Source organism: Gambusia affinis, linkage group LG23 (assembly GCF_019740435.1).
Source record: "Gambusia affinis linkage group LG23, SWU_Gaff_1.0, whole genome shotgun sequence".
NCBI classification, from domain to species: domain Eukaryota; kingdom Metazoa; phylum Chordata; class Actinopteri; order Cyprinodontiformes; family Poeciliidae; genus Gambusia; species Gambusia affinis.
In genome coordinates this window covers 6,797,432-6,824,319 of record NC_057890.1, presented here as the reverse complement: position 1 = coordinate 6,824,319, position 26,888 = coordinate 6,797,432, and the positions used below count along the sequence as shown (strand labels likewise).

The 26,888-nt window shown below is 40.4% G+C and overlaps 1 protein-coding gene across 4 annotated transcripts; it reads right to left on the bottom strand.

The window, feature by feature from the left end:
- Positions 1-236: 236 nt before the first annotated feature.
- Positions 237-25,843, bottom strand: LOC122826457 (ubiquitin carboxyl-terminal hydrolase 15-like). 4 transcript variants are annotated; one of them, XM_044108337.1, is made up of 23 exons: positions 25,684-25,843; positions 24,979-25,106; positions 24,405-24,535; positions 22,007-22,133; positions 18,779-18,924; positions 17,252-17,313; positions 16,762-16,851; positions 13,480-13,630; positions 13,233-13,406; positions 12,953-13,111; positions 11,988-12,212; positions 11,821-11,904; positions 10,553-10,647; positions 10,214-10,402; positions 10,009-10,127; positions 9,032-9,313; positions 8,886-8,956; positions 7,598-7,713; positions 6,442-6,591; positions 6,145-6,248; positions 3,951-4,039; positions 3,023-3,134; positions 237-2,957 (listed from the first exon to the last, which is right to left on the bottom strand). In XM_044108337.1, exons 1-23 carry the CDS (start codon positions 25,770-25,772, stop codon positions 2,896-2,898), a joined length of 2,955 nt encoding a protein of 984 aa, XP_043964272.1. In that variant the 5' UTR covers positions 25,773-25,843; the 3' UTR covers positions 237-2,895. The 4 variants fall into 4 exon arrangements, with proteins under 4 accessions (XP_043964272.1, XP_043964270.1, XP_043964271.1 ...); XM_044108335.1 differs by having other exon boundaries at positions 237-3,134; XM_044108338.1 differs by lacking the exon at positions 237-2,957 and having other exon boundaries at positions 3,951-4,052.
- Positions 25,844-26,888: the final 1,045 nt, after the last annotated feature.

Below are 26,888 nucleotides of genomic sequence, written 5' to 3'. Positions count from 1 at the left end.
TGGAGCTCTTGCATAATTCAAGAGGTTCAAAAAAGGATAACCGAGAAAAACTATGTTTATCTTCCATTGTAGTGAAGGTTTTCCCTTTACTGAGGCAAATGGTCTTGTGAGAAACCAATTCTTCTCTTCAACGTGAAAAAAAAATGTACAAATAAATCAATAAACGCCCCAAAACAAATGCAGCATCCACACCAATGATTGGTACATGTAAATACACATTTATGCAGGACACGCGGGACGCTTTACACAACTTTATTGTAGATTGTGTATAAATACACATGCACAATTCAAATGTAAACCCAAGTGAACTCAAGTGCAGCCAAACCTGGAAACCTCCATACATCATCATGCAAGAACATCTGAATTATTTTTACAAAACAAAACAAAAAACTCCCAAAAAACAACAGCGAAAAAAAAATCAATAAAAAAAAAATCATTTTAAAAAAAAATATTCCCTCCCTGGACAAGAGTTTGCAAACTATTGTATAACTGAATGCCCCGACTCATCCGGGTCTTGCCAAGGTTTTAAATATATTGTCTGTTCATTATTAAATGCTTACATATAAATAAATAAACTTTATCAAATGTGCACTCACAGAGTGAACTCTTCTGTACAATATCATATAAGCCTATTGAAGCCATCAGTCCGGATGGGGTGAGTCGTCCTAAAGGCAAAAAAAAAAAAGCCACAAAAAAAAAAAACACGAGGCGGCCCGTTGAAGCCGAAGCACAAAAATGCTCGTAAAGGCGTGGTCTTCTACTCTGAGGCAAGAACAGGTGTGTGTGGATGTTGTCTGCAACAAAGCACTCGCGTCGCAAAGAACGGCTTCAAAAGGATTCACACGGATGGACGATTATCCTGCCACGATATAATTCCACTGCGTCATGGTCCTACAAGCCGAAAGGTGGGTTAGGCCGACTCACCCCACTGTTTTCGGTTGATTCCCACCAACCCACCCACCCGCCCACCTCCCCTGTTTCCCTGCTTCAAATCAAAGAAGCACACACATACATACACACACACACACACACACGCGCGCGCGCAGAGAAATATAATATTTTCCCAGAAATTCATACAGCCAGCATCAAAGGCGGTGAACCTGTTAACAGAAAGCACAAGAGAGGGCCGGGAAAAAAAATAACGTGGGGGAAAATTCGTAAACCGAAAGGCATCATTCACTTACGTGTGGTCTTTGTTCATTCAGTTCACGGTACATTCTGGCCCTCTTGTGGGTTAAAAAGACGAGACTCTGAGGCGATGCGGACGCGACACGGCAGCAAGCAAGAACGGAACGGACATTCGTCACGCGACGTTTTTGACGTGAGAAGTGGTGGTTGAGGAGGGGGGGGTCGTCGTGCGAACAACAAGGCGACTGGTTTCACATTTCAAAGTTAAGGCCGAGGTGATTTCAACGATGGACGATGCATCAAACGTCTGCGAGAAAAAAAATGGATGAACGCAGGAATCGGACGATTATTCAGCACCGATTCCTTAGAACTTGGTAGCAAAACAACAAAATAAGAAATGTTACCTTTTCTTTTGGTCAGTAAACACATAATGTGAAGTTATTCTTTAGTAGTGTTAGTTAGGTTGTTTAAAGTTAAGAGGGAGCAAACGGATGTGTGACAAAGACGAAGATAACAGGAATAAAGTTAGTTTGTTACACATCCACAATCTATAGGGAATACACAGGGAGCGCTAGCCGTGCTAACTGCTAATATAAATAAGGCTAAAGACGGTTTAAAATGTCAACCGTGCGATCATTTCGTCCCGTTTTAAACGAGTAAAGCCTTGTTTTACAGCGCCTGCTCTCACACACGGTGTGACGTCACCTCTGCTCGATAATTAGCGTTTGCTCATGACAGGATGGAAGGAAGGAAATATTCTGAATCTTAAAATATTTAAAATCAGCCAGAATCACGTCGAAGCAGGCTAAAGCTTTGGGAAAAAAATATCGGAAATGGGCCGAAAAATTGTGATCGGTGCGTCTGTGGTTCTTAGTCCCGGCACACCTTGAAGATGAAGACGGGAGAATATAGAAAAGGACTAAAGCTTCAGATAGATACATTAACGAGAAGATTGGCAGTGTAGAACTTTCTTTCTAGCACGTTTACTGCAGAAGAATGCACAGGATTGGCTAACACAGGCTGCTTCATCTCTTAACACGTTTTTGGAGTTAAAATTCAGCCAATCACGATGAGGAATACAACTATGGGCGTCGCTTGTCTACGTAGAGCCTGGATTATAGACCAGAGAGTCGATTCGCTAAAAGCACCTGCTGCAGTTTGTCTGGCGTTACCAGGAAATGGGAGGGGTTGTGTTTGTGCAAGTTCAAAACTGTTTCAGCGCATCGCGAAAACTCAATGCAGTTCAGTGTTTTAAAATATTTACAAAATTGAAATAATACTAATACGATATGCAAAACAATTCACTGCTCAAATGATTAAAAAAAGAAAAGCGGAGATTCAGAGCGCGGTGCCTCTAGCTGGCGCCGTCATCGGTCTCACTTTGTTCTGTTCACACAGCAGATGTTTAATGAGTTAACGTGGCGACACACTCGCTCAAAAAGACACACACACACGCACACACACAGTGATTCACCCACATGAGGGTCCTGATTTCTTAGAGTTGCGTACCGAGGCAGCTCCGCTCCCCGCCCCGTCCCCCCCCACCGAACAGTCGTCGTCCTGGCGGCTGAGTCCGCGCCGTCGGGCAGGAGCGGCGGCGCCCGCTGCCACGCCATGCGTCCATATGGCTTTTTGATGGACAGATTCCTTTCTCTCTCTCTCTCCACTTGTTCCTGTAGGCATTTACCTCAGTTGGTTTTCATGGTAATGTCTCGATTGGATACCTGTTCCTCCTCTTCTTCCTCTTCCTCCTGGTTGATGTCATTTTTACTGCCCTTGTTCTGGACTGGCTCTTCCTCCTCGTCGCTTTGCGCAGCGGCGCAGGCACCCTGAGAAGACGAGACAGTCCTTCTTTCTACCAGCTCTTCCGCTTCGTTCTCCTCATCATCCTCACCTTCCTCTTCCTCCTCCTCCTCCTCCTCCTCCTCCTCGCGGTCGAGAGCAAAGTAGCCTGTGCCTTTAACAGTGTCCTGGCGCTGGTAGAACAACACATAGCCAGCTTTGGACTACACAAACACAGAACAGGGGAAAGTTAACAAGAATGCTAAAAATGAAAAAGACAAGAAAAATCTTTAGCTTTTTCCTAGAAAAGAAGTTTCTATAATCTGCCTCATAGGTTAGCAACATTTTGTGCACAAAAACTCCTCTTTGTTTTTTTTTATGGTCCAGTTTTATGCCAAAAATAACCAACATTATATTATTCCACAGTGAAAACGTTCCTGCCTGTATGCAGAGTGACACCTAGTGGCAGAAATGAGGTAAGACATAAAACACAAATTGGCTGCTTCTCTGATTGATGCTCTTTTCCACCTAGTTTAGGTGGATGACCATGTTATCATTCTCTTTCCATTTTCATATGATATTTTGATCAGTGCAATGTTCATAGCATTCAACATTTTAAAGTAAGCTGTCAAACTTTTCCTTTAAAACCCCCCCCCCAATTTTAGTAATCCTTAATTTTAACTACACATATCAATAAGTAAATGATATTATTCAGTATTATTCAGTAATTGAAACAATACCAATAACTCGTGTTCAGGTAAATTACCTTCTTGCTCAATTAACGTGATTAAACACAAAGTTAGTTAGAAAAATCAAAATCTCTAAAATATGTTTGCGCCAAGCTTTCTGGAATTTAGCAAATAGACATAACTCAAATAACTCAAATCAAATGGACGATTCGATCTACGCTAGAACAATAGACGTTTGGTCTAATTTAACTTCAAGGGGGAATAAAAAGGGTGGACGTTTTTTTTATTAAGTGAACGAAAATATCAGGTTTCAACTGTAAATCGTTTCCACATTTTTATGTGGACACTCACCACTATTTGGTCTTCGCTGGCAGGAGACACACTACTGTCATCGAAGTTGTACCACTTCCCATCTTCTTTGTTCTTGGCATATGCAGTGTCTGGGAAGAAGAGCTAATCTTACATTACAACGGAATAATATTACTAGATACTAAAACTTTTGCCTGGTTTGACTTGTTTTATTTTCCAGATTACACAAAACGACACAGTTAAGAGCAGTTTCCAAATTTTTCTGAGATGTGGAAAAAACTCTTAATTTGTTGAAATGTACAATACGAAGAAATCTGGACTGCGTTGTCCACAAATAAATGCAGAAACCTTGAAATGAGGATTTATTCGGTAATATTCCACTAAATTAAATAAGAAAAAACCCAGATGAGGTCAATGACTTGAACTAAGACTCAAATTGTGAGATGCACCAAACAAAAAGAAAGGTCATCAATTAAATAGAAAATGTTTTTTTATTTCTTTCCAGATTTTGTTTCTTGCTTTCAGATAAAGAAGTGAGACCTCCAACTTTTCTTTTTTCTACACCCAGAGTTTGGATCTTTTTAAATGCACTAGGATTTTTCCCCAATTCACTTTTACTGTTTCTCACTAGGATTTTTTTAAAATTCATGTTTAAGAAGTAAACATATTCCTAACACCTTCAAGTGGAGAACGTTTCAAGAGTTTTTAATAAAACAATCCATCTGTAGGGATTCAATTACACATAAATTATTGTGTTCATAAACCAACATTTTCATCATGTTTAATCTGGCAGTAATATATATATATATCTATAATTCATGTCTAGGAACTGCCTAAATTGGCACAAACATCTTCACACACAATCCAAGTGGTAGTCAAAAATGATTAGAAGAGACTGTTTAGTATTGCATTAAAAAGTGTAACAATATTAAATAAAACAAAAACTACTACAGCGCATTTGCAAATAAAGAGAGATCTTGCTCTTTTTCTAGATTACAAAAACATAAATTAATTTTAAGCAGGTTTAAAAGCAATGGTGGGAAGTATCAAAGTACAAGTACTTTGATACTTCCCACCATTGCTTTTAAACCTGCTTAAAATTGTAAAATTGTACAAAATTGTACTTAAGTACAATTTTCATGTATTTGTACTTTACTTAAGTAGATTTTATCTTGGATACTTTCGACTTTTACTCCACTACATTTTACAGTAAGTATCTCTACTTTCTACTTCACTACATTTCTACAAAAACGGCGCGTTATTTGTTACATGCAAGTCACATTGCGGTTTTTTTGTTAAAATGTGAAGTTCAGGGACTTAACAAGGCGCGGTAAAATCCAAGCAATAACGTGACCTACTAATTATGTGTGTCTGTTGTTACCCATCGTTTCCTCCTTTCACTGCACGCAGCGCTCCAAGACATGCAAAGTGGTTTTCTGTAAGCGGAAGATGATGTCTGTCTAATTGTCGGTAATAGAATTTCGCTACATAAATTATAAGATTTGGCGACATGTAAAATCAGCAGCGCTTCACTTTCACAGACGGTGGAAACTTCGTCCGACTTTTAGCGTCACTTGGAAAGCAAGCTTAAAGAAAGGTAAGCTAAGTGGACCGGATGTTAGCAAAGCTAGTTGTACAGAGACACATATGGTGCATCTGTGATGAAAAAGTTGTCAGTCATGCGCTTAATTATTGTGTGGAAGTGTTGATTGAGGCGTCGCATATATGGGACAACACTGTGACCAAAAGTCTGCTGTATATATTCCTGAATGATCCGATTCTTCTGAACGGCTCTTACATTGTAGTAGTAATTATATATAAGTCTAGGTTTAAACTGTCACAGAGAGTAAGCACAATAAAAACATACTTTATCTGTGGCATTGTTCATTAAATGTATTGCTGAAATTAAATACGACAGGTACACTTAAAGACATTGGATTAGCGATTAGGTATTGCGTTCAGCAAGTTCTTGTACTTTTAATACTCAAGTATTTTTAAAAGCCAGTACTTTTTTACTCTAGTAAAAATCTCAATGTGGCACTTTTACTTTTACTAGAGTACATTTTTGTCTGTGTATTTGTACTTCGACTTAAGTACATTGTTTGAGTACTTTCTCCACCACTGCTTAAATGAGTTATGTTATAAAATAAACTAGAAATCTATAAATTTAAAATGGTAATATATATATGTAATTAATGTAAAGGAATTCAAACAGAAAACTGGGTTAAAGTCTTACAATGGCCGCCTCCCATCCCGCCATAGTGGTTGGACACGGCGATGAGGTCATAGCGACAGGGCCCGGCGTTGGGGTTGATCAGGAACTCTGACATGTCCAGATCTCTGAAAATAAAAAAATAAAAAAACAGCAAACAAACAGTTTCAACTGGTGACTCACAAGGGAAAACAGAGCAGCTTCTGGAGGTGTCATTTATTATCGTGTAGGTCCAAAACAAAAAGAAACATCATCTAGAAATAGTATCATATTAAACGGGGGCAGAACTGGATGTGTGTGTGTGTGTGTGTGTGTGTGTACCTGAGTGGGAAGTCGACCAGCGAGTCCAGCTTGTCCCTCATGTAGCGACTGTAAGAGAAGCGCTTCAGATGGACCACGAGGACAGGCGGCAGAGACCACAAGTCCAGCTTCTTGGTGGCCTGCTGATGCTGCTTGCAGTTTGGACAGTACCTGTAACATCGGGGCAAAGGTCACCAAGCGGTTTCTGGGCCGTTACGGAAACACAGAGGTGCAAAAGAAAATGGGGTCAATTTAAAGATGAACGTTAATTTGTTGCTGGCTCGTTTTTTCATTCAGTAATTGGTATTCATATATATACCAATTATATAATATTACACAATAATAAAAATATATATATTTTTTTGACTTTTTACTTATGCAAACTATAGTGCTGTAATAGTTAGGTCTTCACATCAGCAGGTCTAAAGCCAGATGACTCTGTGTTGGTCCTAAAACAATGCATTACAAATAGGGGCGCAACTAAATTATTTTAGTAATCAATTGATCAATTATTCTGACAATTAAGAGAATAAAAAAATGGCACATTCTACAGACATCACATAAGCCTTTTCATACAATGTTAAAAAAACATTAAAACACAAAAATAGAAGAAAAAAAAATCTTTAAATAAGAAAAACACTTTATTGCCTAAAATGCAATAAGATAGAATTCCTTTAGTAAATCTGAACTGGATCAAGCTGCCACTGGAGGAGTTCTGGGTAGAATCGAACATTGATTTAAAATGATTTTCAATCATCTGCTTTTAGAAATGTGCTTTTCTGACCCAAAAAATATCATCTACCAGCATGAAGTCACTTAGGTTTTTAGTCATTTTTCACCCATTTGTTGTCGTTTGTCCACAGTTCAGAACCACAATTAATGGAAATAGGGGGCAACACGAAATCTGCAGTAAATAATAAGCAACAAAGCTGAAAATCATACTTATACATTTCCACTAATCACCAAAAATATGAGGAAGAAAAAAAAAAAAAAGACGACCAATGGTTTAGTTGATGAATACAATGTGGTTTGTTTACTTGTATGAAATGAGGTAAAAACTAGTAAACAGAATATTACATATTTATGTTTGCTCCTGAATCTCTGCCAAAGCGAACTGCAAGCAACGTAAAACTGAAGCTGGTTTACAAGTGATCAGTTTCACGGTTTCTCTTCTCACCAGGGATCCTCCGCTCCCAGTTTCTCCTTGGTAGTGAAAAGCTCGATGCAGTCCTTCAACTTGAAGAAGGCTTTCTTCTGAGGCTTGTACTCCATGCTCTCGTGCTTGTCATAGTCCTGCACAGATCCACAATTACATTCATAAGCATAAAGATTTAGCACTAGAGAAACATCCGCACTACATTCCCCTTCCACTGAAACCTGTTAGAGATGATATGAAGACGCATCAGGCGTTAAATCAGCCAGTAATGCTGGAGTCAGCCTGAGCAGCAACAGAAAGCTGAAGACAGCTTGCGTGTTTCGCTGCACGCCGCTGGAGGAACCGATTCTGATTACATAAGACACTTTGTGCACTGGGCTTTAAATTTAATTTGCCTGCACTGGAGGTGGCTGGTGGAGTAGCGAGATGTGACGACAAGTCAGCACACGCTGGTTAGAAAAGCTAGTCTGCATGTTTCTTTAAAGACCTTCAAAGTACAAACTGTCTTCACAATGCAAAAAAAAAAACAACCCACAAAATCCTACAAAGTTGTTGTTTTTTTTATCTACTTTCTATTACAAATATCTTAGAAAACTTCAAACAAACTCCTTTTCGGCATAGGAGCTTGTTTACGTCAATGACTCATTAATATTGATAAGGGCTGCAACGATTGATTGTGTTCATCGTGACAATCAATTATTAAAATGATCATCAACTAATTTAGGAATCGATTAGTCACTAACAAAAAACATATTAAGACAAACTGCACAAAAAAAATACATATATTTTGAACACCTTTGTCTATAAACATGCTTTAGCCTGAAATCCTCAAGAGTGGTAGTTTTAGCTTTAGTTCAGATTTACTAAAGAAATGACATGATTTTGCATTCTAGGTGATTAAATGTTGTATAAAGAAGGGTTAAGCAACTTAATGAAAAATATGTCAAAAGTGCCATATTTTTTATCTGATTAATAGTCAGAATAATCAATTGAATAATCGATTATCAAACAGATGTAAGTTCCAGCACCAATATTGATTTAAAAAAGTATTAGTTCCACTGGCAGATTTTTTTCTTATTTAAATAAGATATTTTCCCATGTTTTAAGTGAAACTAGTGTTTTTCTAATAATTATTATTAAGGAATTATTGACTTAAAACAAACTCCTATATCTTACTGAAACGCTACGCTACTTCTAGGTAAGTTTTGCATTATTTCAAGTGTACTACAAGATTTGCAGGAGGAACTAGACAAAAAGACTTTTACGCTTTCATTTTGATTGAGCTTAAAAAAATTAAAAAAAGCTTTACCTCAACAACACTCTCGTCAAAATACTTTTTCTTGATTTCTGGTTCCCAGTCCAAAGACAGGTATGAGCGGTCTGAAAATAGATGAAGATGTAAAAACCAGATCTCATCGAGAAAGTCTCTCAAATAAACTCTGGGCCGTTTCCTACCGCTCAGTCTGAGATGGCCCTCGTCAAAGCGGATCAGCTTGGTGTCCTCCTTGATGAGAGAGAAGTCCGTTTTTCCCATGTTGTTGAACTGGAATGTGAAAAGCCTCTTTCTGTTGAGGCCGGCCGTTTGCTGGCCCTTAGTGGAGAGCTGCGGCGCGACCACGCCGTTCTCCAGCTCGTTGTCGCCTCCCACAGAATCTTCCGACTGGCTGTTCTCGTTCTCAGACGGCAGCTCCTGATCCTGGCTCGACTCGTCGTCCTGCTCGTCTGTCTCCATCTCGCCTGGAAAGGGGGATATAACGTTTTGAATCAGTTTGCTTTTTTGAGCCGACACAGAACTGAAGTTAATTATCTTTGGACAGAAACGAGAACAATCTAGAGTCATCGCAAAGCTTCAGGCACTGCAGTTAGAAACTGGTGATTAGACCCAAAATCTAGGTGTAGTGATGGACTTAGACCTGAACCTTCAGAATTATATACAGATGGTTACAAAGTCGGCCTCCTATGACTCATAACAAATCCAGGAAGGTAGAGCACAACACTCCACTTCTTAAGTCCTTAAAATGGCTGCCTGTAGCCCAGGATATAGACTTTGAAATATTTTTGTCAGTTTATAAATCACTGAACAGCATACTAGCTGTTGAGGTATCAATCTTACCGATCTCTACAGAACCAAACAAGGAGAAGCAGCACTCAGCTTCTGTGCACCTCAAATCTGGAACAAACTCCCAGCAAAGTGCAAAACGGCCAAAACCCCGAGTTCCCTTAAACCAATGCTAAAAAACCTGCCTTTGATTAGCCGTAAGTATTAGACTGATCAACATATTTGAGGTGCACTCGCTTGACAATTTTGATGATGGGATTTGATAAAACGTAACATTTATTGCTTCTTTCATAACCGACGGCTGTATGATGTTTTCATGATGTAAAGCTTTGACGTGCCTTCTTGCTGAAATGTGCTGTACAGATAAACTCACTTGGCGAGCCCTCCTCTAGCAGTCCGTTAGTGGCATTTCCGTTGATAGTGTGCTGTGTGGGCGGTTGAGTCTCTTCGCCGTCCTCCTCGTCTGCCTCTACGGGAGATCGTATGAACCGGCTGCAAGCAGAGAAGAAGCGGATGGGTTTGCAATCATTTGGGTCCCATCCTGATTATCACGTGCGCTCGCTCATCTGAAAACCTACCAGAGGCGAGAGAGGAGCATGTTGTAGAGTTTGTCTTCGCTTAGTGTTCTCGGGACGGCAATAAGGAAGGGCAGTCCGAACAGCGGCGTGCTGGTGTGGTTGTAGCCCGACTGCTTGTATTTTTCCCTCAAGTGCACGGGGATTACTACGTGATCGGCGTCTTCTACCCTGTTCACTGCAACCTCGAAGCTACAGGGAGGAGAGGAAGTCCTCAAATCACACACAGTCAATGTTTTAAAGCTGTATTATAAGCAAAAAAATATTTGGTTTGTCCCGTGTGTTTGAACGAGGGAAGGTTAGTAACATGAATGTAGGTACGTTTGTTAACGCGACACTAACACGTAAATATCGTCCCGCTCCATGATGCTGCTGAGGTTTTCGTTAGTGGCAAAGATCCGGTGGAAACGGTGGTTGTAGATGTCGGTTACAATCATCTGAGGGACAAAAACACAAAAGCAGCAACGTGATCGAGAGCATGCAGACATATAAAGCTCCTATTTTTATTTTATTAAAATGATTTTTGAAGCCAACACTTCTAAAACTTTAACACGCCTTGAAATTAGCATGTTGTGTGACTATCGCAGTAGCGAGTCGATACAAGTGATTACTGCCACCATTACGTTCATTAAACATTCATATTCAGATAAGAACGCAAGCAAAATGTAAAGTTATGAAAACAACTGAGGCTATTCTATCAATTTTATTTCGGATTTTTAGCTAGAAAAAGCCCAGAAAGTAAAATTTGTACAAATCTGTTTGCATCTTTAAATGGAAAATGTTTTGGTGGGTTGAGCAACAGAGTTGACAAATGGTTTTACTTTTTACTCCTCATCCTTTCTTGCCATCTACAAGAAAACAATTAGACCTGAAACAATTAACCATATTAATCAAGATGAATTGATTATTGGCATAATTGTCAACTAATTTAGTAATCCAGTAATCGTTAACTGGAGCAAACAAACTCAAAAAAAAGAACTTGCTGAAGAAACAACAACCTAGAGCATCAACTAAGACTAAACTGTACGAAGAATATGTGCATTCAACCCATAACTCCTCAAGTGGCCTAGTTTTTGCTTCAAATACTGTAAAAAAATATCTCTAATTAAGCACCTTTTGCTATTCAATTATTAAACAGTTAATTTAAAAAAAGAATCAACAAATAGCTCTATTTGTTGATGTTAAGTCGAGCAGAATTCGGTGAGCTTTTCACACAGATTTTTTAGCTGCAGATGCATCGAGTGTAATATTTGATGAATATGCTGCTAATGCATATTCATCAAATGTTTATTTTCTTTTGCAAACCAACAAATAATTCAGTTACTTTTTAAAAATCTTTTAAAGTATTTCTAATACCATATAAAATAAGACAAAAATATCTGCAGAATGTGCCTAATGTTTTTTAAACAAAAAAAAAAATAAAAATTTGATGGGACTTTTATTGATTAATTGGGTAAAAAAAAAAAAAAAAAAAAGTCTGATGAACTGATGTTTGGGATGCTTCCCAAATCGGACTGATTACCGATAATTGATTGATTTATTAACGTAAGTAAAGATGACATTTACCATGTTTTAACTGCTCAGAAAACAGCTGACAATGACGTCCATACCTTCTCAGCAGGCACGGCGGACAGGCAGGAGAGGGAGGTACAGAGGTCAGAGATGTAGCCGACCTTTGGCACGGTCAGCTTGTACTGAAAAGCAAGGAGCACGGGGTCAGAGCTCCGCATCGCTGCATGGTGTCACGACGCAGCGTTCAGCGTCCGTGTTCTGCTACCTGCGTAGGTTTAGCAACTGGGTCCAGTCTGACGAGGTACACCTCCAGACTCCGCTCTTTCTTCATGGGAAGCGGCAGGGTCAAGTAGCAGAACGGGTCAAAGGTCACGGAGACCTTGGCGCACACAGGACAAACCAAAGTCGACTTGAAGAGGCCGTGGAAGATGTCCACGATGATGGAGTCGTTCCTCTTAATGTGGTTCTCCCACGCTTCCTCGGCCACCACCTGGAATTTTAAGCCGGAATGTGAGGATATTCCTCTAAAAATCTGAATTAGGAAAACAAGTTACCGATTCATCTTTTAATCTAAAGTCGGTCGAGCTTATCGGACGACTAATGACTAACTGTTAAGCAGCTATTTGTATAAAACCTGCATTAAATAATAATAACAAAAAAAACATCACTCAATTTTAATATTTTTGTCAGCCTACCAAATGAACTGAAAACTTAAACCTATTAATGAAATATTACAAAACAGAAACCCATTAGATTGCTGAATAAAAAAAAAAAAAAAGATTAGAACTGCTTTATTCCACATTAACAGAGAAATGTTCATATAGAAGTAGTCCATAGTTGCTCTTGAAGGAATGTTAAAACTTCGCTCCATGAAGTTTGTTCACTCAACAGCATTCAAAATCAGACGGACTAATTGGTATGTTTGTTTTTTTTCCTCCCTCATGTTACAATTTTTCTCAGTTATGCCCTCCACTTTTCCGTTTTTTCTTTCCTGTTCTGGTACGGCTCTGCCATCTTTAATTCTGTATCAGCTGCTTTAAGTGTGACTAGCGGCGCCCTCTGCTGGATGGTGGACACACTACAACGGTAAAACTAGGTCTAAGCAGACGTTTGTAGTTAATCGACTGAAATTCAATTAAACCTAGTAAACCGCTAATCGACAAGTCATCGTAGGTCGAATAATTGTCTGCATCAAAGATTTGGGAAAATGCACCGTTTGCGAAATCCGACCTTGTCCGGCCGTCCGTTGGCGTCCTTGAGCTGGATGTAGGGTTTCTTCCGGATGCGGTTGAGGTCCTCGTGAAGGCCGTCCAGGAGGAAGGCTAGGAGCTCATGAGAGTCCTGCTGCTGGTAGCCTGAGAACTGCGGGGCAAAGCGCCCCACTTGGGTCTGAAAAAGAAACAAAGAGTAACTTCTAGACTAAAATAATTTGCTCTGGGTTTGGTCAGTTTTCACTTGCTAATATAATACCAGAGACGCTAGGTGAGCTAGCTATCTCAAGGCGGTTTACCTTGAAGGGTCTCGGGGTGACGTAGCTGTATTTGCCCGACCACAGCTGCTTGATGAGCTCAGCGTAGGCTCTGGCGATCTCCCCCTTCATGCCCAGGGGGTTGTCTTCGTTCAGCTCGTCTCTGTACTTGTCTTTAAGGAAGTACTCCGTCAGGGGGGTGATATTGCTTAAACACTGTGTGGGAGGAGCAGGAAATGAGAAACTCCGGACAAAGACGTGGCTGCGAGAGGCGACCGATGGCCGATACCTGCACTGCAGAGTTCATGAAGCAGGTGTTTCCCAGGTTGGAGAGCCCACAGAGGCCCGAGCGCTCACTCTGCCGGCTCTGTTCCGAGTAATCATAGCTGTTGCTGTAGGTTGGGTACGAGGAGGGCAGACCGTAGCTGGAGTTCTTAACACTGAAGTGTAAAAACATGCAGATACCCATCACACCAAGTTCAAAAGACATTTAAAAAACTTCTGTACGATTTAGCGACTTTCCTGATCATTTAAACCCCTTGAATATTTTTGCTTTTTTTGTTCAATGTTAAAAACCACAACTTTCTACGTACTGCTTCCGGATTCGGCCCTATTAAATACAATCTAATAGCACAACCAAGAAGGTAGTGGCAGTGCCATGCTGTGGGGATGCTTTTTAGAGGAAGTTGGGTGATCCCAGAAGAAAGCCTTGAAATTGTTTAATCAAAAGCAAGAATGTCAGAATGGCCTAGTCAAAGCATATATGCTTGAAAACCTTTGCGAGTGGCTGGTATAAGCCTATCCGGAAACATATGGATAGTCACAGCGAAAGTAGGTTTTATTGGATATAAATGCATGCCACACTTTTCAGATTTTCCTCTTTTTTTTTTAAATAAATGTAGTGCCTTGCAATGTTTTTCCATCACGTTTTGCCAATAAATTACATTGAACTTTATGTTTTTGCGTTTTTTTTTTTTTGTTTTTTTTTTTTGCAAAACACCACAGATACAATTATATTCACTATTTTAGTTCACTAAGAAAAAAAAAAAAGTTTTACTTTTAGTACTGCAGTGTTTGACATTTTTATGAAAACGTCCTGCCCTACAAGCTTCCCTGAAAGTACACAACAACAACAACAACAACAACAACAAAAAAAAGTTAAACTTTCAAGCAGAGCCTTTGAACCGCAGCGATCAGCAGACCTCTGGGAGGCGGGCAGCGCAACGTGAGACGTCTCCGGCTCCCACTGACCGAACGACGCTGTCGTGATGGTGGTGGACGACGGGGCTTCGCAAGTTAGAACGCGGTGGTCCACCCTCCGGCTGTCCAGCTCCACCGCCTCAGACCTCAGGCACCACCAGCAACACAGGAGCATGACATCTCAGCCCCTCCCCAGCCCGTGCCGGCCCACATGTCAGCATGGAAACAAATCGGCTCGAGTCCAAAAGAAATATAAAGAAAACCATGCGAGTCGAGGTTTTTATAACCACGGGAAGGTGAAGTCCTGCTACTTCCTTCTGCTGTCGACTCCAAACGTTGATGCTATTCCTCTGAACTGATCGAGTCTTCTGTTTGCTGCGCGCGTGCCCTTGTCTTGTTGTCCTCTGTACCTCGGCTCTTCCTGGCTCTGTCCTGTCCACCGCTCCTCCCTTCTGCTGCTCTACGGGTCCCCGCAGATATTTATAGCAGCAACAGCAGCAAGGATGCTCAGGACTGCTACCGAAGCACGGGGGTGTACGGGAGAGAGGAAGACGGAGGGAGGTGGGGAGGGAGAGAGGGGCTGATGGAAGAGAAACGAGATGAGCAAGGAGGGAAGCAGCTGATTCACTGCATTCAGCTGAGGCTGCAGTCTCACTCTCTTCTGCTATATTGCTCTCTGAAAAATATCTGATGGTGGTTTTTTCAATTCAATTCCCCCACTCTGTCCTTCCAAATCCCTTCCGTTTCTGTCATGTTTGTGTGAGGAGTTATAAAAATAAAAAAAAAGGCCGCTAAATGAATCCCCAAACTGCCCGATCAGTATGCGAGAGCAAACTCTGACGACGAGAAGACCGAGCGGATGAAAAATGCGGGCTGAAGGTCGGCGAGACTGCAGAAGGTGCGGTAAAGACACCGAAAGGAGGAGGTAGAGAGGGGCGGAGGTGGCGTGGGGAGGTGGGGGAGAAACTTGCTGCCGAGACTTGAGCAGGAACCGCGCGGACGACCGCAAAGTCAGGGAGACGGATAACGCGCAGCACGGGAGCGCTTGATATGAAAAATAGAGGCCGCATGCATAATTAAGAGGAAACCACAGCGCTGACTGGAGTGAATCAGGGATAGGAGAGCTGCTGAGAGCGAAGATCCGATTTCTCCAAGTCATCCCGTTTGTGTCTTTAACGGCAAGCAGACAAAAAAAAAAAAAAACGCAGCTTCGGATGCACACAATGCAGAGCTGAAACAGGACGATTTATGGCCACCGTCTAAGTACGGAGCATAACAAAAACCTTCTCCGTTTATCACTATTGATCTCTTCTGAGAGTTTTTATGCGTTTCTACCTGCCAAGCAGAAGCACAGATACAAACACGCCCTGAAATGTGCAGTACATGTCACATGGGTCAGGTCAAAGGTCAAAAAGCTCTGGCAAACAGCTCATTCAGCCTCTGGTTGCCGATTTGGAGCTAATCTGCAAAGCAGGTCAGAAGTTTACATACACTCACATGGTGGCCACAAATACATTTTAATATATAAAAGTTTATAATGAAGCACCTGGACTTCTCTTTGTTTCCAAAGTGGAATGAAAAACAAAACATGCATCTGAAACGAATCAAAGGGTTTATGGCGAAAATTTTCTGGTTTCAAGTTTGAGCGCCGGTAGAGTTACGCCTGTCACAATAACAACTTTTGCTAGATGAAAATTTCTTCCAGCAATAACTGGAATAAATGGCAATATATTAATAATGGCTTAATAATGCAGGTTGGCCCTCTCAAAGGAAAATAAACTTCACACTGAAACTAAATTTGCTTTAAATATCCAAAATAAAACGACAATAAAACGGAAATAAAATCCATACACAATCTGAAGCAAATAAAATCATGAAGCCGCCATAAGCTAAATTGCAGTTCAAAAAAAATATTAATCATCACAATTAAAATGATCAAGCACATCTTAATGTATCATGTGATGAAATGACTGAACTCTTAATGCAACAGGCTTAGATGGAGTTTAGGATCAGGCTGCCGTATCCAATCATAAACTATAACTGATGTGTGTTTGTGAACATCGTCTCACTGGAACCTCCAACTGTGTCCAGCTTCTCAACCAAAAAGCTGTACGTCGGAAGATTTCGCTCAGATATTTGGGTGTAGTCTCCCTTTATTTTGGTTCCATCAACTTTACTCCAGTGTCACCAGGTTTTATGATTCGCAGCATTCTGAAATTCCTCTGTAATGTAACGTTTAGGGATCGTTTTGTAGAGGAGATTTTACAGCAAGGCAGAATAGAGAACCGCAGCAGGTTCGACATCCAAACACCCAAAAACCCCACCCACCCTCACACCCCTCCCAGCTATTCAACCCGCAACTATGCCTTACTTCCTGCTGTTGAAGCTGCTGTTATGATTGTTTGTGAGAGATGAAGGCGAGATCTTTGGCAAAGCAGAGAGATTGGAAGCGCCAGATGACCTTCAAAAGATAAAAGAATAGATCATGAGTTAGAGCAGAAGAAGAAGGTGTGCGCGCCTCAATCAAATTAAACTGGAATGAATTGGAAGCAGAGGGGGAATGTCAGCAACAAAAGGTCAAGCAAAGGGAGGCAGGGAAACTTTGGAAGATGGTGCAGTGGCATTAGGTGAACAACTTAGAGCTGAAAGCTTCGTAAAGCAGGAGAGAATAGCAAGGATGAGGCCATTTTATATTATGTAACCTGCTTTTCATCCTTCAAACTGGCTGCAAACAGGCCGTTCAATAACACTTAATCTGCTGTTACCTGCACTGCAATGTGCAGGTAACAGCAATCTGTTTTTGCTGAAATATTCACTAAAAAAAAAAAAAAAAAAAGCAGAGGTTTGTGTCCTTTACTCACTTGGACGCCATGGAGCCTCGGGGCCACGTGCCATCCTGGTTCTTCTGCTCTATTACGAGCACCTGTGGGAGACGAAGAAAAAGAAGAAAAGGTCTGTTGGTTTGACGGTACTAAATGTTTAACTACCTGCTGTTAAGCTCAGGATGTCTATCCGTTGTAAGCAAAGAAAGACATATGGCGCCATGTCTAAAGGACTCCACACAGATTTCTTACTTTTGTGTTGTGTTTTGTTTTTTTAGCCTATTTCTTGTTGCCAGGCAGGATTTATTTCAAGCAGAAATCAGAAATGGGCGTGGCTGGCACTTAATTGTATCAATTATCATTTATAGTGAAAAATTTCTTAACCTGACCTGATGAGAATTTTGATTTATTAGTGTCTTGATGAATTTCTATCAATGATGTTAAAGAAAAACAAAAAACAAAAATAAAGGCATTTTCGCAACATAATTTTCTCCACAAAAGCTGCAATAAATTCAAAAAGGAAGCCTGTGATTGGGAAGGTTTTTCAAGAGCTGCATTGAATTCACTGCCATAGACTCATCTAAAACAAACAAAAAAAAAAGTAGGAAAAGTTTTTTAATTCTAATTTTTAGAATTCCAGAGGAGTACCACAAAATTTTTGCAATAAAATCCCAAGTCCATATTGCCCACCATTTGTGGCTAATAAAGTTGAACCAACCTTGTGGTTCATCTCAGGAATTTCAAAACTCAACATCAAAAATTCACGCAGTGCTTGGTTGGTTTGGAAAGCTTTTTTCTCTTAATCCCGTCATCCTTTGAAAAACTGCCTTTTGCATTCTAGACCAATCTACTCTGATGTTAAACTAGAAGCTTCCAATCTGAGATCTACAAAGTGCTCATTCAAACTATGCGTCTACCTGTAAACATTAAAATGACCTTATTCCACTAGTAAATGCTGCAAAATGATCTTAAAACCACTCTACAGCAAACTGTGGGAAGTTTCTAGCAGAAAGGCACTGATCCAATATTAATATCTGTATCAGTCCCAATATTGAAAAAAATTCTAGATCAGGTATTGGTGACACTGTGCCCAGGCCACAAGGGCAGATCTAGTCAGTATATTTCTATGCTCTCTGCTCTGAGCGATGCTATGCTTTATTATTTCTTATAAATTATATTTAGAATCCCTCATTGCACTTTTTGAACCACTTGAAAAAATGTTTGTTGCAGTTAACACTACGGTAGTCAACCTTTGTCAGTTTCAATTTCTTTGTCATTTATTTTACATCTGCTGTTATGCTCATAATTGCATTAAAGTTGTGCTGTTTTTACATGTCTGACCAATCTTGTGTATTTAAATGTGCTGCACGGCTGCAGAGTTACCAAATAAATTTGTAATGCAGTACATTTATGTCTGTATTTAAAAGAAAAAGATACGTTTTCAGTCAACTCAGCACTGTTTTTCTGTATCGGACCGATACTAAACCTCACATATCGGTATCGGAAGTGAAAAGAGTGGATCGGTACATACATCCCCAGTCTCTAGTACAATGCAGAAACTCCTACCTGTCCTTGATAGAGGCCGGCGTCTTGGATGGTGCTGTCAGGCTTGTTGAGCGGCTCGAAGGTGTTGCTCATGTACCTGTTCCACAGCCTCGTCTCCTTCTCATCAGGGATGCTGAACAGTTTCCGCATCTCCTTCTCTATCATGTCTGCAGCATCACAAATGTTTTTGGATGTTAAAGGATCCCAGTTGGGTTCTTATTTGACCATATAATTCTGAAAACTAAAGTAGTACTCAAACTAAGGTGCTATTTGTTGTTGGGTTTTTTTGATAAATACTCTAAAACCCAACAGATTAATACTGGAAACATTGAAACATTGAAGCACAGCAAGTAAACTTAACTAGAATGTTGCTTATTGCCATAATTCAAAGTTTTGTTATCTAGAAGAGCATTTTGTAAAAATGTAAGTTAGTGTCCACAGATGACCCACATAGAAAGAACTCCAAAATCCAACCACTTTAGAAACCTAGTTGCATTTTGTAGTTTAATAAACTACCTAAACATATATTCGGGTCTATTTGCACCTGTTTGTCAACTGATGATTCAAACACATTTTCAGAAATGTGCACATATAAACAATAAATATCAAAGAGAAGTTGGTCAGAGCTGGTTTGGTTTAATTAGCTGCCAAAATCTTGATGTTTGAAATGTGTGAGTTTATTATATGCTGGAACAAGTGCTTTATCTGCCGTTGCATTCAAACATCGTTTTATTGAAAATGTGCTCAGCTCAGTCAGCATTGCAAAAATACCCACCTTTATGTTTGAGTTTTGTAAGAAAGAAAAGTGTTTTACATGAAAATTTTATTATGAGACTGTTACAATCCAAATAGGTTAAGATGGGCTTCAGGAGAAACTCTGAGGATCGCCACCGCCGCCTCTTTAACAACTTCACCCTGAGCAAAGTGATTATTGGAGCTGCTCATACTCCAGACAGGATAACCACTGGGACTGTTATGAGTGATTCAAACTGATGAGCTCTGAAAATGTTCAGAAAGAACCCCCTCCAAATAAAAATACAAAAAACAAACAAAAAAAAAACAACATCTGGCCACCATTTTCAGATGACTTTGATTTGAAAAAGACACAAAAAAAACCTAGCAAAACAGATGAAAGTATATCTATGTGCTAAAGTGGCCCTGTCAAAACCCAAATTTGAATAAATTACAATCCATGATGTGGAGCACAACTGAAAAGAAATGTGTTGGAACATACATGGCAGCTTGCAGAAGTATTCATACCCTTTGAATTATTCAGTTTGTCAAAACTGACAACAGCCCAAACATTCCCATTGTAAGACATGGTGGTGGCAGCAGCATACTGAGGATGCTTTACTTCAGTGGGGTCAGAAAAGCGTCAGCCACGGCAACAATGCAGGGGTTCAAATCTGTGTATATATTTCAATGGCCTAGTCCAGGGGTTTTCAAAGTATGAAAGGGTGAGCCCCCCTCCAAGGAGCACAATGCCTGCCCCCCCCCCCCCCCTTTGAAAAAGTAACTATAATCGGACTACTGATTACTCCTTGAAAAAGTAACTTAGTTAGATTACTGACTACTTGACTTGCAAGTAACTAAGTTACATTAAAAGTAACCTTTTAGTTACTTTCAGCAGCTGCTAACAACAACGCTCCGCCTCCTGCCAATACTTAATTATCAGCTATTTTATAATGGTAACATCAACAATGTGTCTCCACTTATAAGGTTGAACTGAAGAGGAGATTGTACAAAAAAAGTGAGTAATTTGTGTGGTCCACTGTTGTCGGAAAACTCTAAGTAGGATTTTAAAGCCCCCCTCCCCCCAGCCTCCAGATTCTGTTACGGCCCTGCGTTTGGTGTCAGCGCAGCGCACAGAGCTCCTCCTGAAGCTCCACAGCTCAGATGGTTGCACAGATTTGTGACACTTACCGTAATATTAATAATTATAACGGTGCTAACTTGCCATTATAATTATTGGCAACTACGGACACGTTCATTCGTGGCTGTTTTCACGTTTATTGCGCTGTTCATATTGGTCTCGATGTTTGCAGTTTTCTGGAGCGCAACGCAAAACTCGACGTCATTCAGAGGTAACAAAGTAACTTGACATTAACAAAGACACAGCGGGACGGATCATCCTGGAAATGATGAACAAGGAGAGACTGAGTAAGACTCCCTTAATGACGGACAAATTCTGGGATTTATTATGAGTCTCTGCTTATTTCTAAGCCCAAATGAGTAACTTCACGTTCAAAAACGAGCCCAAAAAGGCGCAACCAGCAACTCATTAAATTTTCAAGCGACTTTAAAAAAATGAAACCCAAAGCCGCTTGTAATAATCGGACTTGGCGACAGAAACTCAAAATAGTTCCAGTTTTTCCACCGACAAAATGCGCATCTCCCTCCATTGTTTACATTTCTGTTGCATAGAGACGTCGGTCACTTGACAAGACGAGTAGAGGAAATACGATTAAATTAAATTACAAAAGAAGATAGTAACGCAGTAACGCAAAAATGATTTTGATAAGTAACTGTAGTCTGACTACTGGATTTGAAATAGCAACGCGTTAGATTACTCGTTACTGAAAAAAGTGGTCCGACGTCAATAACGTTACTGACGTCACTGGCCAAAACATCCTCTAAGGGGGGAAACTTTTCCACTGATCCCCGCTCCACACGCGCACCCCACAGTACCAACTTTTTCCTAAATCCACAGAGTTGATCGTGTGCGTAAAAGACATTTCTCTCACGTCAGTAGACAGCAAGCAGATAGCTTTTCCGGTTTATTTTTTCCCTCGCACCGCGCCTCCCCTAAAGTGCTCTGGCGCCCCCCAGGGGAGGCGCGCCTCACACTTTGAAAACCGCCGGCCTAGTCAAAGTCCAGGCTAAAACCCACTTAGAATCTGTGGCCAGTCTAGAAACGAAGCTCTCCATATAATCTGACTGAGCTTTTGAGCTGCTTTGCAAAGAGGAATCAAAGCTTGGATGGTGGAAACAAACCCTCAAACCTGTTCTGCAAACCATTCAGGACAGAATACTAGTTACATTAACATGACTTCAATTTGTAAAAAATGATAAAAAAAAAAAAAAAAATTCCTTCCACTTCAAAATAACTGAAAATATGCACAGAAATCTGAAGTAAGAAGACAAAACGTCAGAAGGTTCAGTAGTTACACCTCTGCAAGATGCTGTCAAAACACATTCAAAGAAGCTGAAATTCAGTGTAATAGTGACCCGGAGGATCCTGATGCGTACCTATTGTGTCGGCTTTACTGAAACGTCTGGTGATCACGTTGTCCATGTTGCTGTCTTCACAAAGCTTCAGCTCTGTCAAGTACACCTCCACTTTGCAGTGCTTCACGAACATACCCTGTTCCACCACCTGCAAACAAACAAAACACAAACACATGATTATACCCAGAAGACTGGAAACTTTTTCTTCTGTTTTTGCAACAAATCCAGCATCCTATTTGTTCCCATCTAGACCGCTGGGTTAAGAACTAGGATTTCTCCGTTAAACTGAACACACATAAGTTTGTGGGGGGGGTTTTTGTCTCTCAAGCAGCTCGTCTTGCACAATGAAGCAAAATCTGCTGCCCTGGTTGAAACCTATCATTGCTATGACAGAATCAGAGTCGAATGCTTAATTTAGCTGCACCTCGCGGAAACAGCTGAGGAGTCCCAGCCTATTTATTTCACCGCTGAGCCCCCTCTCTAACAAATGCATGCATAAACACACGCAGTTCTAAGTTCACAAATGTCACTGGGGCCGGCAACACGCAGCTTGGGTTCTCTCCACAAACCCAGAGATATTTTAGAGAACTGAATCGGGATACAACCGCTGTATGTCTGGGAGCTTGGGTCGGCCAAAACAACTTGTCTCGCCCTCCTTCACTCCACACCCCCCATCCCCTCGAAGTGGTTATGCCTCTTCTGCACTCCTCTTGAAAGGTTTCTCTCAGTGTGACCTCAGCTGGCATTCCTCCACTTCATAAAAGAACAACAAGGACGCAGCAGCTCTCCACCGGCGTTGGCAGTCAAACCAGTAGAGGACTGCGTAGCTGACCGCAGAGCCAAACCTCTGACCACGGCCCTCCCAAGACTTTGTCACCCACTTATGATTACTTCTCCCAACAATGTAGGTAAACAAACCAAACGAAATCAGAGAAAGAGAGAGAGAGAGAAAAAAAACCTAATGATGAACCTCCTGCATGTTGTGTCTTGTAGCCCGCTCCATGTAGCGTTTCTGTCACCCAGAACAGTTGCCTGAAAATAGAAACCCAGCGGCCACCCGATATGAGCCGTGGCATACATGGGAAAAGGGGGAGGGTCAATGGACGGGGGAGAGAAAATGAAAGAGAAAAATACATGAGAGAAGTGACAGCAGATAGGACCTCACCCGGGTGGGGGGTAATGATGCCACGATTAGCCAGATTTAAAGGGAACAACTTGATCCTCTACATTCCCTCCTGAAGCCCTGGACATACTAATTATCACCAACATTACCGAATGCCATTCGTATGACCAAATATGCTACACATGCTTGTTACAGCTGACCGTTTAACAGCAGAAATGACGTCACTGTAACTCATACAGCTTCACATAGATGTAAAGATTTGTGCAAAAAAACACAATTTACAACCAATCTAGTGTTTACTGATATTTTCCAATTAAAGCTACTAATGACGCTGTTCTGTGAGACACTTAACATATAGTTTAACTACAGCACAACGTGATGGAGTCAGTTTTTCTACGTTTTGCTGTTCCGTTATAAAAGCATAATCAATAGAAAATGGACGCTCCAAAAACTAACCTCCACAAGCATATACCTCTTATGACATCACAGAAGGCAATAACAGCATTTTCAGAGTTTTCTATGTCCGTTTAAGTTTTTGGATTTTTTTTTTTTTTTTTTTTTTTTTACTTCTAAAATAAAATGAGTGTACTCATATTCTGTCTATAATGTGAACAAGTACCAGAAGACTGACTTTAGTGTCTCTTGTGATGTCATAGACACCAATGCACATACGTCGAATTAGAGCTTTTGTTCCGTCTCTTCATTGTTTTGTTTTTTTATATTGCATTGAAAATATATCCAAAACTAAAGAGATGGTGGAAAATAAATACTTTAGAGGAGTGTCTATTTAAAAACAGAATACATTAAACTTTAAGCCAAACTGTGGCTCTACAAGTTTCAAGTTGAACACTTTCAATATCATTATGAACTAAATTCACGATTTAGATGAAAAGTGGCTCCAGAGAATTAACATAATCACTTGAGACTTACATTTACAGTACATTACATTTTTAAAACATACTCCAGTCTTTTCAGCAGGTGAATTATTTTCACACCCAGATGGGAAGCAAAACTTCAGCACTTCTAAACACTGTACCAAGTACACATCACATCGTCTTTTAGTACGATCCCATTCTGATGAAATCAACACAGAACAAAATGAATGAGGTCAGTATACTTCCAAAAAAAATAAATAATCTGAAGGAGGAAGCCCTAAACAAAGAATATATTTAAGATTTTTTTAGAAGACATTTTAACAACCTGCTAAAAAAAATACTGCATTTTGTGCTAGAAAGCACCTTTTTTCCTGAACCACACAAGCCTTCATGGTTTTCAGGCAACTGGCAGAAAGTCTACCTTGCGGGAGATTGGCTCCTGGCCTTCTGTCAGCCCGTACCAGCTGACAAGCTTGTTCCAGCCCTCCGTTGGGACCAGGATGTAGTCGAGTTCGTCGATGAGGTGCTCCTTGATTGCCAGCACGTCCCCATCTAGCAGGTAACAAACCGGCAGACAGACAGCACATTTAGTGGGGGATCCTTACATCACAGATCCAGCGAAAGAAAGGAATGAAAAGAGGGCATGCTGGAGAGTTTTCTAAAAACCCACCGCTGAAAAAACACTTAAGATTCAGACAATGTTCTCTGCATTTCCAGAATGACGATACTGGTATCTGATGTTATACATTCAAAAAATGTATAACAACTATAAACTCCCACTATTCTTAAACACATAAGTCAACACCATGTACTTCCTTTACTGATGCAGGTTTTAATTACTACAATAAGGCACATTTTTATTATGCACCTTTAAAAGAAATTGAATTAGTCAAATATGGAGATGGCAGCTCAGACCTCAAGGAAACCCCGAAATCAGGATCGACCAGAAAATATTCTTACGTTGCAGCTTTTAGAGAACAATCGGAGTGTGTTACCTTTGAGGAGACCGGAGTTGTCCACCGGTCCTGGGTAGACATTCTGATCTCCCATCTGGTACTTATCCCAGCTGTCGAATCCCACATATTTCTTCCACTGTTTGAACCAGCGACTATCCACAAGATACCTGGATAGAAAGCAGAATCCATTGAGAGCGTCGAAAGTTTCCTGTCTTTGCCATATCAAATAATAAATAAAAGCTTCCTTAAAAGGCTTAAAAATTGTAGCATTAGCCTTTTTGACAAAGGTCTCAGTTCAGGTTGCTGCAAGCCTGGCCAGCTGGCTTCGACACTTTGACAGGTGCTTGTTTTCCGACTCCGCCCTGCTGAAGTAGTCTGAGGAACCCTCTGACTGAAAAACCACTCGGAACGACGGTTGCTAACCAATTAGCTATTAGCTTTCTACTTAGCCGGAGAAAAGCAACCGGGTCTAAACTGTATGAGAACGTGTTAACCAAAATAAGACAAACGGGTGTTTTTTCAGCGTTTAACATGACAACACTGGTCCGTCATTTAATAGTTACGCGTGAGTTTAGTCGTTCTTCATTTAAGTGTACCAGCCAGGCTCCCGTTAGCTCCCTTGGATTCAGCTCACTGTCAACACGGCCCGTTCGCTTTCTCACACCCTTCGAGGCGTTGTCAGCCCCAGCCGGGCCTGCAGGCAGCCACGCAGCAACACCAAATGGGATTTAACTTAAGTCTTACCAAGTGTCTCCCTTCCGTAACTGTGTTTTCAGCAGCGCCGCAATCTCTCCTCTCTGGGTATCCAGATCAGCCGCTCCGCCTTCCGCCATCTTTCCTCGGACATGACGCGTCGCATGGTAGAGAAAGCGTGGGGCGTCACTGAGGCACGTACGGGGGACGCTGCGGCAACAGCCAATCCGGGATTTCAGCGGACGAAAACGAGAACACGGGATACCCAGTGGTGTAATTATTCTAGAACTTTGGTTCAAAATTGCTCTATCATTATGGCAAGCAATTGTATCATATAAATGTAACCCCGATAATACTATTCATTGCTGTCAAAATTACGTTGAGGACGCTGCACAAAATATTTAAGAGCAGCAGCAAGAATGCCGTTTGTCCTGTCCTCAATTATTTTAAACCATCCAAAACATGAATTTAAAGGCATTTAGTGCAAATATCTCGACGCATAGTCACATTTTATAAGTTACACCATTAAAGGTTCTTTTTTGCGGTAACTTCATCACTTAGTGAAACTCATATTAATTACACAGACAGATGCTTACAACACATAAAAGTGAATATTAAGTCAAACCATATTTTGATGATTATCAGTGTAATGTCACTTTGTTGTTTAGGTCATATTTAAAATTAATACAAAAGCAGAGTTGGTAATAATTAGCTAAAAAACGTATACTTTTAGGAATATGTTTTACTATGTTGTGCTTTGTACTTTTACTTGAGAAATTTTACTATGAAGTATCGCAAGTCTTCCTTGAGTAATACTTCTGGATACTTGACCCACTGCTTGTTCTTCATTCATTCTTCACTGAATGAAGAACAAGCTTGACTTAACCAAAAATTCACCGGATACAGACACACCCGCAGTTTTTGTTAAAGTTTCATAAGTACTACATTGGAAGAAATTTATTATTTCTTTGCCTGATTCTGTTACTTTATAATATTTTATAATTATATTCATTTTGGTCTTTACAAATTCCAAAATTTCCACAGTATATTACTCAGTGGTTGAGAACCCTTTTATTTGAGTAATTTATTGGACTGCTACTTTTTTATTTTTGCCTGAGTAAAAATATGTTGAAATAGTGCTACTCTTGAGTACAATTTTTGGGTACTTTACCCACCTCTGTCCAAAAGCATTGTGAAAATCATAAAATCAGAGTTAAAGCCAATACAAAAATATTTATTTTAAGAGGCTTATTCGA

Excerpts from the sequence above, each read along its gene's own strand:
- LOC122826457 (XM_044108335.1), bottom strand. The coding sequence starts at position 25,772 with ATGGCGGAAGGCGGAGCGGCTGATCTGGATACCCAGAGAGGAGAGATT. Across the intron at positions 18,925-22,006 it reads CAGTAAAGCCGACACAATAG|ACATGATAGAGAAGGAGATG; the intron begins GTACGCATCAGG and ends GTGATGCTGCAG. Across the intron at positions 4,040-6,144 it reads CGGGATGGGAGGCGGCCATT|ACACTGCATATGCCAAGAAC; the intron begins GTAAGACTTTAA and ends TCTTCTTCCCAG.